General features: G+C 40.4%; 1 protein-coding gene across 3 annotated transcripts in view; it reads right to left on the bottom strand.

The window, feature by feature from the left end:
- cntn4 (contactin 4) overlaps positions 1-20,749 on the bottom strand; it is a 169,940-nt gene that overhangs the window by 126,428 nt on the left and 22,763 nt on the right. For all 3 annotated transcript variants that reach the window (XM_064968917.1, XM_064968919.1, XM_064968918.1), the window contains exon 2: positions 18,710-18,850. In XM_064968917.1, the coding sequence (XP_064824989.1) occupies positions 18,710-18,764 (55 nt within the window). In that variant the 5' untranslated portion in view covers positions 18,765-18,850. The remainder of the gene's footprint in view (positions 1-18,709; positions 18,851-20,749) is intronic.

Raw genomic sequence — 20,749 nt, 5'->3', positions numbered from 1 at the left:
TATGTCTGACCACTTGAAATTATACATTTTTGGTAAGATCTTTACATTTTTGCACCCAGTGAGAGCTGTTTAGTGGACTGAAAATGCTTTGTGAAGGGCTTGGCTGCTTCCAGACTGCTGTCTATTCTCACTGTAAATAAAGTATGAAAATGATGTGTTCACACTGTGTGTGTGATTGTGCGTGTGTGCGCGCGCGCACGCGTGTGTGTGTGTGTGTGTGTACATGTGTACGTGTGTGACTAGCACGTAAAGAAACAGCACTCAGCTATTTCAATTTATAGTCGCATAAACTGATGGATATTGCATATCGTTGAGTGGTAAACTATTGTGTTTGTGTGAAGCAGGGTGCAAATAAATTCATGACTAATTTCACAACCCTTCAACAGGTATGTGAAGACTGGCTGATTTTTTTCACAAGTGCGTAGGCCTATCTGGTATTTATTTAAAAGTGAATGGGTTCATATATCTAGTTGATGCGCGTATGTTTGTGTGTGTGCACCAGAATTCTTATTTTCCATTATACAAAGACTATAATTCCAGTAAAGGGTGTCTGTGATAGAGAATACAGAAAAAACAATATTGTTTGCCTGCCTCCACTGCATTGCACTTGAGCTGGTATAATTGGACTTGTTTTGTTTCCACTCAGACAGACAGCCTCATCAGAGTCCTTACTGGTTAGACTGAAGTCCCAAGTGATGTGACAGACTCGTGTGTTTATCTCGGGTCCACAATGTTACCTTCCCTGGATGGATGATGCAACAACAGTGGAGACTGGAGAATATATATATTAAACCATAAAGCTACTGTACAGGGTGGGGGTGGGGGGGGGGGGTAAAAACAGAACAGAATGTTCAACCAAACAGGCAATTGACTAAAGTTTCAAGCAGGTATTGACTATGTGCATAGCATTTCTGTTCTCATCAGTGAATCTTTTGCAGTGGTACTCTTCATGACTATAGGACATATTGATGAGGAAAGCACATATACGCGGTGGTGGAGTTACTGTACCATTGGATAAAAACAATTTAACAATTTTTTTACCAAGACACCAACTGTATTATGTAAAGTATCAGTGTGTGGTAGTACTGCATAGTTACTACATCACCACTTTGAATTGGCTTGCATCAGTCAAAGTTCCATGACAACTGATAGGCAGTCAGGCAGGGGGGGGGACGACTACCATCCATGAGTCATGGTGACTTGCTCTTCACAAAGATGGCCTCTGCTGTCACAGTCATTATGAGACTTAATAAACGTTGACATGATCTTAGTAGAGCGCAGTTTAAATTAAACGTCACATCTTTAAAGTGATGATTAACAGGGAGAGCCAGAGCCGTTATTCTGGAACAGGTGCACACACCCTTTGGGAGACAGGAACTGTAAACCTACGCCATACAGCACATCCTGCCAGTGCCCCTGCCTCTGCCCCTGCCTCTGAGCTGTTCTGCCTGGAGCAGCACCGATCAATCCTCCCTCCCAGCCACTCAATTAGCATCACAGACTCATTAAAAATACTGGAGCCTGTCAGAAAAACAGAAGAAAAAATACCATGGATCTGCAGTTTCATCTGCGCTGTTTTCTCCGGGTGTGAGATTGACAATTGCATTAATCATTCATTTTCGCCCGGGTTGTTTAATTGTACCAGCCTTTCAGAAAAGCACCTTTGAAACTGTGAACCCACACACATGTGGTGAATCATTGTGGGGAGGAAATAAAGAGGGGCACGGGGCTAACCCGACTGATTTCCTAGATTGCATGAATAAAACATTTATTGATATACATATCAAAAGCAAGTGTTGACAAAACAAAACCAAAGTGGAGAAAGAAGGAAGCAAAGCAAAAAGGAGGAGAAGGAGAGCGAGGAGCTCCTGGCATCTGGTCTGAATCCCTAACATCACCAATTAGCAGGGGCTTGGCTGTGTGACCGTCTGGGGAGCGCCTCCTCCTTCATCCTACCACACAAAGAATAATTGCTTCTCCAGAGGAGGAGCAGGTGAGTGCACCTGGAGAGGCAGGCAGGCGGGCACGCTCCCCGTTACTAAGACACCGTGTTAGATTTCATCGACAGGAGTTGAGCTCTCACTAATACTGTCATCAACGAGATACCCTGGCTAATGAATCCTTTAATGGAGTAGAACCGTAGTCATGTTTGAGGAGGAACATTGACGAGTCAGTCAGCGTGGAAGGGCATATTACCTTTCCCTCTATAAGGAGGAGGAAGTCTAGAAAACAGAAAAATAAGCTAATGTGTTTTTGTTGAATGGTTCAGTATAGATCTTTTACAATATGAAAGGAGAGTTGGCTATATTTTGTCAAAAAAGAGAGCTGCCCATATTCCCCCTGATATAGTATATATAGCATTACTGGTCAGGAATTGACTCTAGTCCATCTCACATGCTAATTTAATTCTAACAAACACATTGTAATTGAAGCAGGCACAGCAGGGACAGCTGTGCTGGTTAGGAGGTCCATCCGGACTGAGATCCAGAGGCCATTGGCCACAAAGTCTACCCAGCAGCAGTACCTCTCAGCTGGCCTGGCCTGACACCAGGGGGTAGGTTGCTACAGAGGGGGTAGGACACTCCACCCAGAGGAATGACAGAGGTCGATGTTAAGCCTTCCGTTGTCAAACTGCCTGGAGAGAACGCCTTTCCACTGGAACTTTAACATCCAACCAGACCATCTGACATGCATGGCAGTCCAGGCACAAGCACAACGAGCTACATCCTTCACGGGCAGTGGATAAGAGCAGAGAGCGGCACTGTATGTACATCACCCTGGCTAGAACAAAATGACAGTACCAAGTCCACCGTTTAATTGAACAGCATATATATATATATATATATATATATATGTGTATATATATGTGTATATGTATATTTATATTAGCCATCAGTCTGAGCCGTCACAGATGCTTCCATCGCAGATTTCAAATGAACAAGGAAGATACAGTAGTAGACAATTAAAAACATAATGCATGTCATGTGCAAACAGCATTAGCAACCCAGTGAATGTTTTTATTGAGCTGCAGATGGCATCATGCATATTTATGTAAACTCACTGAGTCCAGGTGATGGCTTTGACTTACCCTACATGTCTGACTAACATTTAATCAATCAGAGATGCTCCTGAAAATGTAAATCCCAGGACCACACACCTTATCAAACTCTATATGCTAAACAGAAAGACCAACCCTACAATAACCAACAACAACAGATATTATTCCACAGGACTAAATTACTCCCGTTTGTTTTTGAAAACTCAGTTTCCCCTAGATGTGCTTTTCCTGATCTAGAAAACCTTGGCCCAAAGAGCTGGATATTTAGTGCAGATTGTGTCCTCAAAGCTGTGCCTTGGGGTCAGTCTAATAGAATGCAAATGACATCCACTGATTGCCTTCTCAGAGTTTATGACACCGAGGTTTATACAGAAATGGAAAGTTGAGCATAGTTTCAGACTTTGTAGTCTACATACTTAAAGGGTGTAATATCTAGGGTTGCAAAGCTACCTGTAATTTATTTCAGTTACCGGAATCTTCTATGGTAATTTTGGCTATTTATACTTAAACATTTTTTTTTTTAATGTATTCATATATAGCATATATTTTATGTGTGTGTCCATATTGTCCACGTGGATAAACCATATGGTTCAAGAGAAAATACCCTAATTAATGAAAAAAGCACCTGATCAACAATGGCACATTTTCAATTATCTCTGCAACTCTTCAAACTATTTACTTTTTTCATAACTGCCTCCAGTTGGGTACCAAAACATTTATAACAAAGATGTATTGATATAGTCAAATAAATAAAACGGTGTAAAAAAAATGATAAAGGATAGTTAATGCTGAAACCCTCATATGAAACAGCAATAGTATTCACTAAGTTGATGGTTTATATTTAGGAGAATGTTTTACAGCTTTGTCATTCAAATGTACTTTTTAAAATCATCTTGTTTAATTATTTCATACATTTTACATGTGATAAGGCCACACAGAGGGCCCGAGATAATTACAGACACCTGTGATAATCTGAAGTACCCAAAAGGGCCACTAGATGTTTTGTGATAAATTACATATAATCCTTGAAAGTTACCAAACTTCTGGTAGATTACTGGAACGTTTCCAGTAACATACTGTCATGCCCTGGTCTTAGTATTTTGTGTTTTCTTTATTATTTTGGTCAGGCCAGGGTGTGACATGGGTTTATTATGTGGTGTGTTTTGTCTTGTTTTTTTTGTAGTTATTGGGATTGTGAATTAGTAGGGTTATCTAGAAAAGTCTATGGTTGCCTGAAGTGGTTCTCAATCAGAGGCAGGTGTTTATCGTTGTCTCTGATTGGGAACCATATTTAGGCAGCCATATTCTTTGAGTCTTTCGTGGGTGATTGTTCCTGTCTCTGTGTTACTGTGCACCAGTATAGGCTGTTTTGGTTATTTGTGTTGTTCGTGTTTAGTCGTTATTAAACATGTATGAAAATTACCACGCTGCATTTTGGTCCGATCCTTGCTACACCTCGTCGTCAGAGGAGATAGAAGAAAACCGTGACACATACCCTCCCTTTGCAACCCCAGGAATGCCATAACACAGGAATAAACTACATAATAATTGTGATGATAGTGTAAAATAATTGCATAATATTGCATAAAAAGTATATTATGCCTATAATTGCTACCACAATGGTCCCCAAGCTTATGTGGATTAAGCTGTAAACACAACTACAATCCTCTTTCTTTAATGATTGCTGTTCAACATGGAACTTCCCAATTCCACTGTGCAGGTAGAGCTACAACTACCTCCAGAACTTTGTTTAATATGCACCCATAGGCACTTGGTCCCAGCTGTTTCTGGAATATCTGTACAGCTGGACGTAAGTACATCATACATTTTTTTTGACAATGGGAGTCAAGACATTCATTCAAAATAACTTCTGTTTTGTTTGTTTTTTAGTTGGGAGAGAAATCTTTACATGTTCCAAGGCGGACTGAGGTACGACATTTCAGAAACCTCCCTATCCCACCATGTCCCACCTGCCATACAATATGCAGGGCTGCCTTTGACCGCCCAAGACCGTCTGGTGGCAATGCTGAAAAGCAATAGCTGTTTGAACCCCGCCTCCTCCCCAAACTAATCTGATGCCCAATAGCAGGTGACAGAAAATGAATTTGCAGAGTTTTCCTCGGCATGAATAAAAAAGCCCCAGAAGGAGTCCAGCATAGAGGAGAATCTACTTTGTGATTTCTCCCAGTATCCATTCAACACAGATTCATATTCCAAGCCTCACATATTACAGCCACTCCCAGCCTATCACTCAGATGACACTCCTCCAAACTAGGGCTGGCAATTACCTGGGACTTCACCATACGATATTAAAACAACACGATCCGATATGAATTGCGATTCTCGCGATTCTATGTGTTGCGATTCGATGTTTCAAACATATTGCTCACCATATATCTGCTGCAGAGGGACCAGAAAGTACCATGAGAAAACATGTTTTCATCAGTCATGTAAACAAAAGGGCTGAAAACAAATTGGCTCCCTCTTTTAATAGAAGGTGGAGAACAAGCTATGAAGGACAAATACGGGAGTTTTGGTGCAGGTACAGTCGACTAGTGCAAAAAATATTCCGATACTCTCCCAATTTTATTTTACTATATTCCCTGTCTTAGGTCAGTTAGGATCACCATTTTATTTTAAGAATGTGAAATGTCAGAATAATAGTAGAGAGAATGATTTATTTCAGCTTTTATTTCTTTCATCACATTCCCAATGGGTCAGAAGTTTACATATACTCAATTAGTGTTTGGTAGCAAATAGCCTTTAAATTGTTAAACTTGGGTCAAACGTTTTGGATAAGCCTTCCACAAGCTTCCCACAATACGTTGGGTGAATTTTGGCCGAATCCTCCTGACAGAGCTGGTGTAACCGAATCATTTTTGTAGGCCTCTTTGCTCGCACACACCTTTTCAGTTCTGCACACACATTTTCTACGGGATTGAGGTCAGGCCTTTGTGATGGCCATTTCAGTACCTTGACTTTATTGTCCTTAAGCCATTTGGCCACAACTTTGGAAGTATGCTTGGGGTCATTGTCCATTTGGAAGACCCATTTGCGATCAAGCTTTAACTTCCTGACTGATGTCTTGAGATGTTGCTTCAATATATCCATATAATTGTCCTGCCTCATGATGCCATCTATTTTGTGTAGTGCACCAGTCCCTCCTGCAGCAAAGCACCCCCAAAACATGGTGTTCTTAGGCTTGAAGCCTCCCACATTTTCCTCCAAATATAACGATGGTCGTTATGGCCAAACAGTTCTATTTTTGTTTCATCAGACCAGAGGACACTTCTCCAAGTGTGTGGTTGCAAACTGTAGTCTAACTTTTTTATGGCGGTTTTGGAGCAGTGGCTTCTTCCTTGGTGAGTGGCCTTTCAAGTTATGCTGATTTAGGACTCGTTTTTACTGTGGATTTAGATACTTTCGTACCTGTTTCCTCAAGCATCTTCACAAGATCCTTTGCTGTTGTTCTGGTATTGATTGACACTTTTCGTACCAAAGTACGTTCATCTCTAGGAGACAGAACGCGTCCCCTTCCTGAGCGGTATGATGGCTGAGTGGTCCCGTGGTGTTTATACTTGCATACTATTGTATGAACAGATGAACGTAGTACCTTCAGGCATTTAGATATTGCTCCCAAGGATGAACCAGACTTGTGGAGGTCCACAAATTTCTATTGATTTCTATTGATTTTCCCATGATGTCAAGCAAAGAGGCACTGAGTTTGAAGGAAGGCCTAGAAATACATCCACAGGTACACCTCCAATTTACTCAAATGATGTCAATTAGCCTATAATAAGCTTCTAAAGCCATGACATCATTTTCTGGAATTTTCCAAGCTGTTTAAAGGCACAGTCAACTTAGTGTATGTCAATTAGCCTATAATAAGCTTCTAAAGCCATGACATCATTTTCTGGAATTTTCCAAGCTGTTTAAAGGCACAGTCAACTTAGTGTATGTAAACTTCTGACCCACCGGAATTGTGATACAGTGAATGATAAGTGAAATAATCCATCTGTAAACAATTGTTGGAAATATTTCTTGTGTCATGCACAAAGTTTGTTAACAAGACATTTTTGGAGGGGTTGAAAAACTAGTTTTAATGACTTCAACCTAAGTATATGTAAACTTCTGATTCAACTGTATATATTGTCAAAAATAATATCCCGATATGTAACAGTATAATTTTTTCCCCCATCATTACTCCAGGCCAGCTGAATCAAGTGTCTTCTAGCAGCTTGGACTCTTGGGCTACTGCATAGGTGTTCGTTTAGATATCTTGTCCTCTCTTCCTCCTCCTCCTCCTCCTCCTTTCTCCTCCGTGGAGACAACGCAAGACACGTGGTCCAGATACACTGGTGGAACAATTGGAGCAGATACACGAGCTATACAAAAAAACTTCAGATGGAATGCATTTCTCCATGCTCTGGGAGCCAGAGTGGATGTCTAGGCGAGCCTCTTCGTAGAAAGGCCATGTAAAAAGACTTCATGAATGGGTTCAAGGTCAAGGAATTGAGATAAATCTGCCCATATCTTTCATGCTTCAGCTGAGCTATTAGAAAGAATGGTTCTCTCCTGCGCTGGAGTAGTTCAGTGGGACAGGGGAGTATTCATCTCCGTAGATAGGGCACAGATATGACATGCATTTACAGACAGAATCCCTTTCAGACAAAAAAGTGAACACATTTGAAAGTAATTGCATTTGAAAACAAGTATCCCATAATTAGAGCCTCTCAGATGACAATGTCTTATTATTCTGAAATCAGTTCATCACCACTATCAATGGAATGAAGAAAAATGCTGAAGTTAATAAGTTTGATGTAATTGACGTAATTGTAATTGACTTGAGAAGACATGAATAGGATATGGATCAAATTGGATACCTGGTACTGGCAGGCATCAGCCCTGAACGTAGCTACCACAATGCCTAGTTGGAGATGAACAGAATAAGTAGTTAGGGGAGCACTGCCACAAAGTACATAAGAAAATGTCAGGAGCCAAGCCATTGTCACACTCTGACGATCAAAAGCCAGAGATGTTAGTGCAAAAACAGTAAAACAGCCAAGCTATCACTCATCATAATGCTGAGGTGGCAATATATTTCCATGTGTTTCCATGAGTGACAGCGATTTCCATGTTACCAATGTGATGTATTTTGCATGGTCTATGGATACTCATATTTGCCTACTTTGATCCATCCAGTGGTCCTTCCATCTCGAGCATAGCCCTTCTCGCCTGCTCGTGGTGTAACTACAAACCACACCTTACAGCACTGTCCCTTTAAGAACTCAACCAATCCCTCCCAGTGTGAGAGGACGGAGCACTGCCGATCACCACACCACACCGAAGGCCAATTTCAGGGCCAGTTGAGAACGGCATCCCACCTCAAACTCCTTTCAGCGCTTAATAGACACGAGGATTGTTTTCTCGTCCTCTGTCTTTAGATCAATAGGATTAATAGAACAATAGTGTTGCAACACGCTTTTAACTAGTCAATCATTATGAAGCGCAATGCTTTTTCCTTTGAGATTATATGATAGCTTTTAGCTGCTAGGGGAAATAAGTATAATTAGTTTCATGAGATTCTGACTAATATGCGAGATGCTAAGTGTTAATTACTTTAACTAGGTGTTCAAGTTGCCTGTAGACACAATGCAGACAATGCAATTTTGATCAAATACACTGATCTGTGATAGTTCTGTTGGCACTAGTATCACTCCATATAAAGTCATTCTGTAAACATTTTGGAACTGATTTATACTTTTCCAAACTGAAACCATATTTTGCTGGAGTCAAGAGCAATTCAATTAATCCTTAAATAAATGTGAATTGCTTTTGAAATATAGGTGATTGTGACATACAGTATCAGTCAACAGTTTGGACACGCCCTTACTTTATTTGTACTATTTTTTACATTGTAGAATAATAGTGAAGACATCAAAGCTATGAAATAACACATATGGAGTCATGTAGTAACCAAAGAAGTGTTCAACAAATCAATATATATTTTATATGAGATTCTGCAAAGTAGCCACCCTTTGCATTGATGACAGCTTTGCACACTCTTGGCATTCTCTCAACCAGCTTCATGGGGTAGTCACCTTGAATGCACTTCAGTTAACAGTTGTGCCTTGTTAAAAGTTAATAATACATTTGAGCCAATCAGTTGTGTTGTGACAAGGTAGAGGTGGTAAAAGACCAAGTCCATATTATGGCAAGAACAGCTCAAATAAGCAACGAGAAATGAAAGTCCATCATTACTTTAAGACATGTTGGTCAGTCAATGCAGAAAATTTCAAGAACTATGAAAGTTTCTTCAAGTGCAGTCGCAAAAACCATCAAGCACTATGATGAAACTTGCTCTCATGAGGACCGCCACATGAAAGGAAGCAGAGTTTCCTCTACTGCAGAGGATAAGTTCATTAGAGTTAACTGCACCTCAGATTGCAGCCCAAATAAATGCTTCACAGAGTTCAAGTAACAGACACATCTCAACATCAACTGTCCAGAGGAAACTGTGTGAATCAGGCCTTCATGGTAAAATTGCTGCAAAGAAACCACTACTAAAGGACACCAATAATAAGAAGAGACTTGCTTGGGCCAAGAAACATGAGCAATGGACATTAGACCGGTGGATCTGTCCTTTGGTCTGATGAGTCAAATTTTAGATATTTGGCTCTAACTGCTGTCTTTGTGAGACACAAAGTAGGTTAACGGATGATCTCCAGATGTGTGGTTCCCACCGTGAAGCATGGAGGAGGAGGTGTAATGGTGCTTTGCTGGTGACGCTGTCATTGATTTATTTAGAATTTAAGGCACACGACTACTACAGCATTCTGTAGCGATACGCCATCCCATCTGGTTTGCGCTTAGTGTGACTATCATTTGTTTATCAACAGGATAATGACCCAACACACCTGGGGGCGGCAGGGTAGCCTAGTGGTTAGAGCGTTGGACTAGTAACCGAAAGGTTGCAAGTTCATATCCCCAAGCTGACAAGGTACAAATCTGCCGTTCTGCCCCTGAACAGGCAGTTAACCCACTGTTCCTAGGCCGTCATTGAAAATAAGAATTTGTACTTGCCTGGTTAAATAAAGGTAAAAAAAAATAAAACCTCCAAGCTGTGTAAGGGTTATTTGACCAAGAAGGAGAGTGATGGAGTGCTGCATCAGATGACAGCCTCCACAATCACCCGACCTCAACACAATTGAGATGGTTTGGGATGAGTTAGTCCGCAGTGTGAAGGAAAAGCAGCCAACAAGTGCTCAGCATTCATGGGAAAGCATTCCAGGTGATGCTGGTTGAGAGAATGCCAAGAGTGTGCAAAGCTGTCATGGTTACTTTGAATAATATAAAATATATTTTGATGTGTTTAACACTTTTTTGCTAACTACATGATTCCATATGTGTTATTTCATAGTTCTCATGTCTTCACTATTATTCTACAGTGTATACAATAGTAATAAATAAAGAAAAACCCTTGAATGAGTAGGTGTGTCCAAACTATTGACCGGTACTGTATAATCAAAGTAAGATTTCTATTAGCGATATATATTGAGAACAATTTCGTCCAATGTATAGTGATAAGGGCTATGAAGTGCCTGCTGTGTGTACCTTAATGCAAGGGGAAGATAAAGGCAGTAACATGACACCATTATGCCCACCCCAAGAAATTGTGTGTATTCATAAAAGTGCACAACGTTGGATAAGGAGAGCAAACTGAGCAACCTATTTACGGCTATATTAGCATACTTATTCACAACAGCAGCAGTAGGTCGGTGACACAGCACTCTTACATGAACATGAAATGAAACAGAGGACAAAAATTGTTTCATGAAAATTGGCTTTGTCTACATGCCACCTACTGGGTTTGCTTTACAGGCCTTGAATAACTTGGCCATCAACTGACTGCTGTGGAATCCTGCTGTTTCATTTTTCGCCTGAAAACATTGAGTATTACCCATGAAAGAAAAATGTGTTGAAATTGATCAATACGACAAGATGATACAAAACCTGCATTGTAAAATGACTTTGCAAAATCATATTCATGTGTTTGTAGTATGCTATGGCTCGTATTGGACATTTCCTGTGGAGGTTTAGATATAACACATGTTGTACTCTGCATGGCCTCTCCTGAAACACGTTTGTCCTACGCTGCTGTACAGTACAATACAGTAAACACCAGGATGTCCAGAGCAGCTGGTGTGAAAACGGACTTTCCTCTTTGTCCTTCTGTTTCATGTCTATGGATCTCTCGTGTTCTGTCCTTCAAGATCTTGAAAATAACTCAGCCCCTATTGAAATCCCAGAGAAAAGGTGAACTGAGGAGGAATCCATGAAAGGATGTCATACAACCTTGATTCAGTAACATGCCCTTTAGGATGCGCACATGTATTTTAGTGGCTTCTTTAGACAGACTCTATACCTATAGGCACAGCTCAGAAAGCATAAGATAGAAAGCAAAGCTGATGCGACATCCTCATTCGGAGAAGTGCTCTGGTACATAAAGGCATCCTGAAAGTGCATTCACCGTTTTGTTCCATGTTCTTTTCCGGGTTCTAACAACAACAGGTGGACTTTCACAGAACAACTACAGTAATGTCTCTGGAGCTGTGAAGGTCATCTCACCAAGAAAACGATGCAAAATGATTCACCATTTAGCCATAGAGAACTCCTTTGTGTGCACAATGTCTCTTTCATGTCCTTTTTCACTTACACAGCAATGTGGCCTTTAAAGACATTTGAGCCCACGTGGAGTAAGACACTTTTATTCTCCACGAGCACAGCAAGCAGCTTAGGCGTGGAAATCAAATGGTTCTGGGACAGGCGGCAAAACGTTAAGCCATCAGGGCCGAGTTCATACTGTAAGTACCATTAGTGCTGCTTAGCGTAACTGTGCTAATATGCTAATAAGAGTTTATATAATAAACATGTATGTAGCTTAAGTAAAGGCTAAATTAAGTAAAGGCATGGGCCGTCATCATGGTGGAGTAAGCAGGAATAAAAGGCAGGGTATCAGGATTCTGAGCGTGTCCTGGGGAAGAGTATGGCGCTGCGCTGGGGTAATCAGATGCTAACAGTGAGGGTGAGAGTGACGCGCAGGCAGCACAGTGCAGGCAGGGGAAACAGGAGGCAGCCCTGTTGAGGCACACTCGAAGAACAAAGGAACACGCCTAGCAGGGGACAGAGATCATTACGGCCCCCTCAACACATTCGGTACAGTCTGACTGTGAATCCTTGCCTTTTCAGGGGTAACCTTCCCTTTCACTGGCGTTCGCCAGGTTGCTTGACCTTTTCGGTCAGTTTCACAAAGCTGCGTTCAGACAGCTAGTGCACGTCATGAAAGACGAGTGTCTTACAGCGCATGGCAAACTGGGATCACACCTTTCAAAGATAATAAATAACTAGAACCTGCTCCCAGATGTAACATGGATAAAAGGTTGTGTGTATCACTGAAGACATAATCAAATCAAATCAAATCAAATGAAATTTATTTGTCACATACACATGGTTAGCAGATGTTAATGCGAGTGTAGCGAAATGCTTGTGCTTCTAGTTCCGACAATGCAGTAATAACCAACAAGTAATCTAACTAACAATTCCTAATCTACTGTCTTATACACAGTGTAAGGGGATAAAGAATATGTACATAAGGATATATGAGTGAGTGATGGTACAGAGCAGCATAGGCAAGATACAGTAGATGGTATCGAGTACAGTATATACATGTGAGATGAGTATGTAAACAAAGTGGCATAGTTAAAGTGGCTAGTGATACATGTATTACATAAGGATGCAGTCGATGATATAGAGTACAGTATATAGGTATGCATATGAGATGAATAATGTAGGGTAAGTAACATTATATAAGGTAGCATTGTTTAAAGTGGCTAGTGATATATTTACAACATTTCCCATCAATTCCCATTATTAAAGTGGCTGGAGTTGAGTCAGTGACAGTGTGTAGGCAGCAGCCACTCAATGTTAGTGGTGGCTGTTTAACAGTCTGATGGCCTTGAGATAGAAGCTGTTTTTCAGTCTCTCGGTCCCAGCTTTGATGCACCTGTACTGACCTCGCCTTCTGGATGATAGCGGGGTGAACAGGCAGTGGCTTGGGTGGTAGATGTCCTTGATGATCTTTATGGCCTTCCTGTAACATCGGGTGGTGTAGGTGTCCTGGAGGGCAGGTAGTTTGCCCCGATGATGCGTTGTGCAGACCTCACTACCCTCTGGAGAGCCTTACGGTTGAGGGCGGAGCAGTTGCCGTACCAGGCGGTGATACAGCCCGCCAGGATGCTCTCGATTGTGCCTCTGTAGAAGTTTGTGAGTGCTTTTGGTGACAAGCCGAATTTCTTCAGCCTCCTGAGGTTGAAGAGGCGCTGCTGCGCCTTCTTCACGATGCTGTCTGTGTGAGTGGACCAATTCAGTTTGTCTGTGATGTGTATGCCGAGGAACTTAAAACTTGCTACTCTCTCCACTACTGTTCCATCGATGTGGATAGGGGGGTGTTCCCTCTGCTGTTTCCTGAAGTCCACAATCATCTCCTTAGTTTTGTTGACGTTGAGTGTGAGGTTATTTTCCTGACACCACACTCCGAGGGCCCTCACCTCCTCCCTGTAGGCCGTAGGCCCTGTAGGCCGTCTCGTCGTTGTTGGTAATCAAGCCTACCACAAGCCTACCACTGTTGGCCTACATTTTGATTATTTGCCCACATCTGTCTTGTAATTTTCAACAGCAGGTAAAAGACCCTTTTTGTTGGCGTACTTAGGATAGTTTATGTATTGGTCCTTAAAGAGAAACAGATCGAGTGCAAAATCATTTCTGGCCATAGAGGTAGCGGCTCTTCAAGCTTTACTATATGAGTACTGTGGCAACAAACTGTGTTTATCAGATGCTGGTCAATCAGCCAGTGCCAACTGCATGCGGAGTGAATGCCAAAGTCTGATTTGAATGACACATAAGAACAAAAAACAAGTATGAAGTCTACAGACTCCTCTTGATTAAAGACTGAGAAATCCAACTGATGTTCTCCGTTGACCCCCACCGATTTGTAAACAAGAGAAATTAAAATCCACCATCAAAATGTGATCAATGAAGGAGAGCCCTGTGGAGAACAACTGACACCCATTGTATAACGAAGCTATAATTCTGCTTTACTGTACATGAATGACGGATACTCCGAAACTTACAATAAGGATTTCTGTGTGATTCATATCCCCCTGTTCCCCTGCTATACTGTATAGAAATAAGAGTGTATGCCTTACTGTTTCTTTCACGGTGGCACAAAAGGCAGATAGGGAGAACAGGAGCACTCTCCATGAGTCTCTATTTCCCCCTGAAAGATTTTCAATGGCACTGTGGACATTGATGACTGGGTTCAAGGGGGATATTATAATACCTCTTCTGATTACTGTATTAGGTTTGATGTAGGGATGAACTAAATTAGCAAAAACACACTTCCATTATGGATCAGCATGGATGAAAGCAGGGGTTTTTTCATGTTCGTCGTATCTGTAATCTTCACAAGAACAAACATTTACCAACCAATGTCTTTCACACAGAGTGTGCTTGTAACCGCAAGGGCGTATTCTACACACTGCTTCACTTAGGTCAGTAGTAGAGATGTAGATTCACCTCGGCCCCGATTCAAATGTTTAAGATACAAGTGCATAAGGTCCGTGGACCGCAAACTGATCCAAATGCTCATATTAAATTCTTTCGACTTTACAGAAATATGAAATAGCTCTCACAACTGATGTGTCCACTCCTTCAGCATTGAACTGCATGTAACTGTGTTGACAGTCATTGACCTACAAGTCATTTTGCATGCAGAACAACCCCAGGCAATATCAGACGCCTGGTCAAACCGCGCACTGTGCCCAGCTTCATGCACTGATCAACGCAAGGTAAGTGGCCTGTTCCTGATCTTGCACATCTGTGCAGCACCTTCAGCATTTAAATGCTCAAATGTTTTGTGTGCTAAAATTATAAGAGCAGCAATAAAATAACAATAACAAGGCTATATACAGGGACTACCGGTGCGGAGTCAATTTGCGGGGGTCAAGGTTAATCGAGGTAATTGAGGTAATATCTACAGTATCAGTCAAAAGTTTGGACACACCTACTCATTCAATTTATTTTTATTTTTTAAATATTTCCTACATTGTATAATAATAGTGAAGGCATCAGCATTAGGACATACAGTATATGGAATTGTGTAGTAACCAAAAGAGTGTTAAACAAATCCAAATATGTTTTATATTTGAGATTCTTCAAATAGCCACCCATTGCCTTGATGACAGCTTTGCACACTCTTGGAATTCTCTCAACCAGCTTAATGAGATATGAGATAATCACCTGGAATGCATTTCAAATGTCTTTGTTAAAACTTAATTTGTGGAATTTCTTTCCTTCTTAATGCGTTTGAGCCAATCAGTTGTGTTGGTACAGTGCCTTGCAAAAGTATTCATCCCCCTTGGCGTTTTTCCTATTTTTTTGCATTACAACCTGTAATTTAAATGTATTTTTATTTGGATTTCATGTAATGAACATACACAAAATAGTCACACTTGGTGAACTGAAATGAAAAAAATAACTTGTTTAAAATTTATTTTTATTTTTTTACGGAAAAGTGGTGCGTGCATATGTATTCACCCTGTTTGCTATGAAGCCTCTAAATAAGATCTGGTGCAACCGCAATTAAATTCAGAAGTCACATAATTAGTTAAATAAAGTCCGCCTGTGTGTCACATGATCTAACAATCTCAGTATATATACACCTGTTCTGAAAAGCACCAGAGTCTGCAACAACACTAAGCAAGGAGCACCACCAAGCAAGCAACATCATGCAGACCAAGGAGCTCTCCAAACAGGTCAGTGGCAAAGTTGTGGAGAAGTACAGATCAGGGTTGGGTTTTAAAAAATATATCCGAAACTTTGAACATCCCACACAGCACCATTAAAACCATTATAAAAAAATGGATAGAATATGGCACCACAACAAACCTGCCAAGAGAGGGCCGCCCACCAAAAATCATGGACCAGGCAAGGAGGGCATTAATCAGAGAGGCAACAAAGAGACCAAAGGTAACCCTGAAGGAGCTGCAAAGCTCCACAGCGGAGATTGAAATATCTGTCCATAGGACCACTTTAAATCGTACACTCCACAGAGCTGGGCTTTACGGAAGAGTGGCCAGAAAAAGCAATTTCTTAAAGAAGAAAAGAAATGAGCAAACACATTTGGTGTTTGCCAAAAGGCATGTGGGAGACTCTCAAAACATATGGAAGAAGATACTCTGGTCAGATGAGACTAAAATAAAAAAAATGTCTATCAAGGAAAACTTGATGGACCTCTCATCACCCCGAGAATAACATATCATTCACAGTGAAGCAAGGTGGTGGCAGCATCATGCTGTAGGGATGTTTATCATTTGCCGGGACTGGGAAACTGGTCAGAATTGAAGGAATGAGGGATGACGCTAAATACAGGGAAATTCTTGAGGGAAACCTGTTTCAGTCTTCCAGAGATTTGAGACTGAGACGGGGATCACCTTACAGCAGGACAATGACCCTAAGCATACTGCTAAACCAACACTTGAGTGGTTTAAGGGGAAACATTTAAATGTCTTGGAATGGCCTTGTCAAAGCCCAGACCTCGATCCAATTGAGAATCTGTGGTATGACTTAAAGATTGCTGTGCACCAGCGGAACCCATCCAACTTGAAGGAGCTAGAGCAGTTTTGCCTTAAATAATGGGCAAAAATCCCAGTGGCTAGATATGCCAAGCTTATAGAGACACACCCCAAGAGACTTGCAGCTGCAATTGCTGCAAAAGGTGGCTCTACAAGGTATTAATTTTGGGGGGGTGAATAGTTATGCATGCCCAAGTTGTCTGTTTCTTTATCTTATTTCTTGTTTGTTTCACAATAAAAAATATTTTGTATCTTCAAAGTGGTACGCATATTGTGAAAATCCAATGATACAACCCCCCAAACGGTCCAGGGTGTAAGGCAACAACATAGAAAAAATGCCAAGGGGGGTGAATACTTTTGCAAGCCACTGTATACAGAAGACAGCCCTATTTGGTAAAATACAATAATTATTGCAAGAACAGCTCAAATAAACAAAGAGAAACGACAGTTCACCATGACTTTAAAACATGTAGGTCAGTCAATGCGGAAAATTTCGAGAATTTTGCGCTCAGTATATGTGGGAACTCCTTCAAGACTTTTGGAAAAGCATTCCAGGTGAAGCTGGTTGAGAGAATGCCAAGATTGTGCAAAGCTGTCATCAAGGGGCAATGTTGGCTACTTTGAAGAATCTCAAATATAAAATACACTTTTTTGGTTACCACATGATTCAATATGTGATATATAAAAGTTTTGATGTCATCACTATTATTCTACAATGTAGAAGATCATGTCTTTTTTAAGCATACAATATAGCTCAGTATTTGAATGATGTATTTTAGATAGTCATTATTGCTCATCTTCATGAAGAGTGTTAATAATTTCAGAACCCACTGTACACCATAGACAATAACTTGCAGACACACACACACACACACACACACACACACACACACACACACACACACACACACACACACACACACACACACACACACACACACACACACACACACACACACACACACACACACACAGAAGTCAGGTCAGACTAATCCAGCTCATGAGCTCTCCATCAGCAGCAGATTATGATTTAGAATGATAAATTAATGTGTTTATGCATCATGTTAGTGCATCGAATCGTATCACAGAGGAAGAAATCGCATCGATTCTTTCTCTAATCACAGTGAATCACACTGAATCGTTTCAAACTAAAACGTACCGTTCCTGTATCGTATCGGAGACCATGAATCTAGACACGTATCGACAAATCTTGAAGGGAAAGATGCCATCCGTCATCCACCATCCACAACGCAGACAGCAACCTTTGACCTTCGTTCCTTTCCCATCCCCCTTAGCCCCCAAATGTTTCTGTAACCTAAAGAACTATCATCTAACATCCAACCAGATAGTGACAGGAATTATATGAAACAATGAAGCTTTGATATCAATGTTAATGTTATCAATGATCCTTTATATGTATTTAACCTAATTATGTATATTTTACGAAAATTAGAGGAGAGCTTCTCTGTTCACCAAACCAAATGACGCCAAATCGAGTTACCGCAAGCGGCAACCATTCGATTGTGACAGTAGAAGTCCAAAGCTTCTATTTTTCACCTGTCATTGTATAATATTTCACATTTTTGGCCTTGACTCTGCAGTACATTCTACTGTATGAACATGATGCAGTCTTAGTTTACCCCAGAACAAAGGTCATTGCCATTTTTTTCCTCTGCTGTTTAAATCTCACACTCTTTTGCAATCAATGCATTGCATTTAATATTTCTGTCTTTAATTTCATATCCGCAACCCAATCTCCTTGTTTATATTCATAACGATTGCGTTAACAGCAGTCAACCTTTACGGACTGCCGACCATACAATTACAATGATTTCCTTTAACAACCTCCTAGCTTCCTTCTAAACTATGGCTTTCACACTGCAACCTGCCCCCAAAAAACATATGAATGAGACACAAAACTTCACAAAGAGAGCTCTTGCTTGCATCAAAAGTTATTTACCTGCTAGGCACCCCATGAGTGACTGCAGCAACAGCAGTTTCCATAGCAACGTCATCTTCAGTTTTGTGGGGTCAAAAGTAGACTCACATCCAATCACAAATGTACGGAGGAATCCTTTCGGTACCTTTCTGGGTCTTCACTCTGTAGAAAAAGAAACAGGCGTAATGAATACCATGATAAGACAGAAAGACAGTCTTTAATCAGCACTTGAGAAAAGTGCTGATAAAGGACTGTAAAGAACTCTAACATTTAAATATGTATTTTAAATGTACTTTTATTTAACTAGGTAAGTCAGTTAAGAATACATTTCTATTTTCAATGACGGCCTAGTAACAGTGGGTTAACTGCCTCGTTCAGGGGCATGAATTGAACATTATAGAATTGAAGGAATATGACGGCATTTCTCACTTCTGATAACATGTCAAGGACTAGGGAAATGCTTTTCAAAATGTTGCCCTTTACAGCAGCATGTAGCCTACTGTACACATTCAGTCATGTGCAGCGCTTTCATACCCCTTGACCTACTCCACATTTTCGGGGGTTACTGCCGGAATTCAAAATGGATTAAATATATGTTTTTCTCACCCATCTACACACAAAACAACATCATGACAAAGTGGAAACATGCTTTCAGTAATGTTTGCAAATTCATTGATAATGAACGACAGAAATATCTCATTTACATAAGTATTCACACATCTGAGTCAATACTTTGTAGAAGCACCTTTGGCAGCGATTACAGCTGTGAGTCTTTCTGGGTAAGTCTCTTAAGAGCTTTCCACACCTGGATTGTGCAACATTTACTCATTATTCTTTTCAAAATTCTTCAAGCTCTGTCAAATTGTTTTTTTGATCATTGCTAGACAACCATTTTCAAGTATACATAGATGTTCAAGTAGATTTAAGTCAAAACTGTAACTCGTTCACTCGGGAACATTCACTGTCTTCTTGGTAAGCTACTCCAATGTACTAGATTTGGCCTTTTGTTTTCAGTTATTGTCCTGCTGTATTAATCTCCTAGTGTCTGGTGGAAAGCAGACTGAACCAGGTTTTCCAGATTTTGCCTGTGCCTAGCTCCATTCCCTTTCTTTTTTATCCTTAAAAACTCCCCAGTCCTTAACCATTACAAGCATACCCATAACATGATGCTGCCACCACTATGCTTGAAAATATATAATGTCTTGTATTGGATTTGCCCCAAACATAACATATTATGTACAGCCTTCCTTCTTTCAATCTGTCAATTAGGTTAGTATGGTGGAGTAACTACAATGTTGTTGGTCCATCTTCAGTTTTCTCCTATCACAGCCATTAAACTCTGTAACTGTTTTAAAGTCACCATTGATCTCATTGTGAAATCCCTGACCGGTTTCCTTCCTCTCTGACAACTGAGCAGCTTTAAGTCAAAACTGTAACTCATCCAGCCCTATGACAACTCAACAGCTTCTACCCCCAAGCCATTAGACTGCTGAATAATTAATAAAAATCGCCACTTGACAATTTCCATTGACCCGAGATATTTGAGCTTTTTGTTCTTTATTAATTGTAAAAATAAATAAAAAATAAAAAAACATAATTCCACTTTTATATTATGGGGTATTGTGTGAAGGCCGGTGACAACAAAATCTCAATTTAAGTCTGTAACACAACACAATATGAAAAAAGTCAAGGGGTATGAATACTTTCTGAAGGCACTGTATATTTAGATCTAGTAAATGATGGATGTTTAAGAAATTAAGCCTTGAAAGAGAAATGTGCAAAGAGATTGCCTTAAAGTATACATCAATGAATTAATGAAATAAATTAGTTATACAAATGACTCAATATTCTCTTTCACCAAATCCCTATTACATGTAACTCTGAATGCACAGTTTTGGCGGGCTGGTTCAGAACCGATGGGCTGGTTCAGAAGTACTATAATAAAATTTAAAAAAACATACATTACTCCCTTTTTCTGCCTACCAAAGTCAAGCTGGAGCCTAATCTATTAACTAAAAAGTTAGAGAGGGAAAACAAAAAGAAATAGCACTGATTTTCATT

Source organism: Oncorhynchus masou, chromosome 6 (assembly GCF_036934945.1).
Source record: "Oncorhynchus masou masou isolate Uvic2021 chromosome 6, UVic_Omas_1.1, whole genome shotgun sequence".
In the NCBI taxonomy this organism is placed as follows: Eukaryota; Metazoa; Chordata; class Actinopteri; order Salmoniformes; family Salmonidae; genus Oncorhynchus; species Oncorhynchus masou.
The sequence above is the reverse complement of the archived record's forward strand: the minus strand, read 5'-3'. Positions and strand labels throughout refer to the sequence as shown.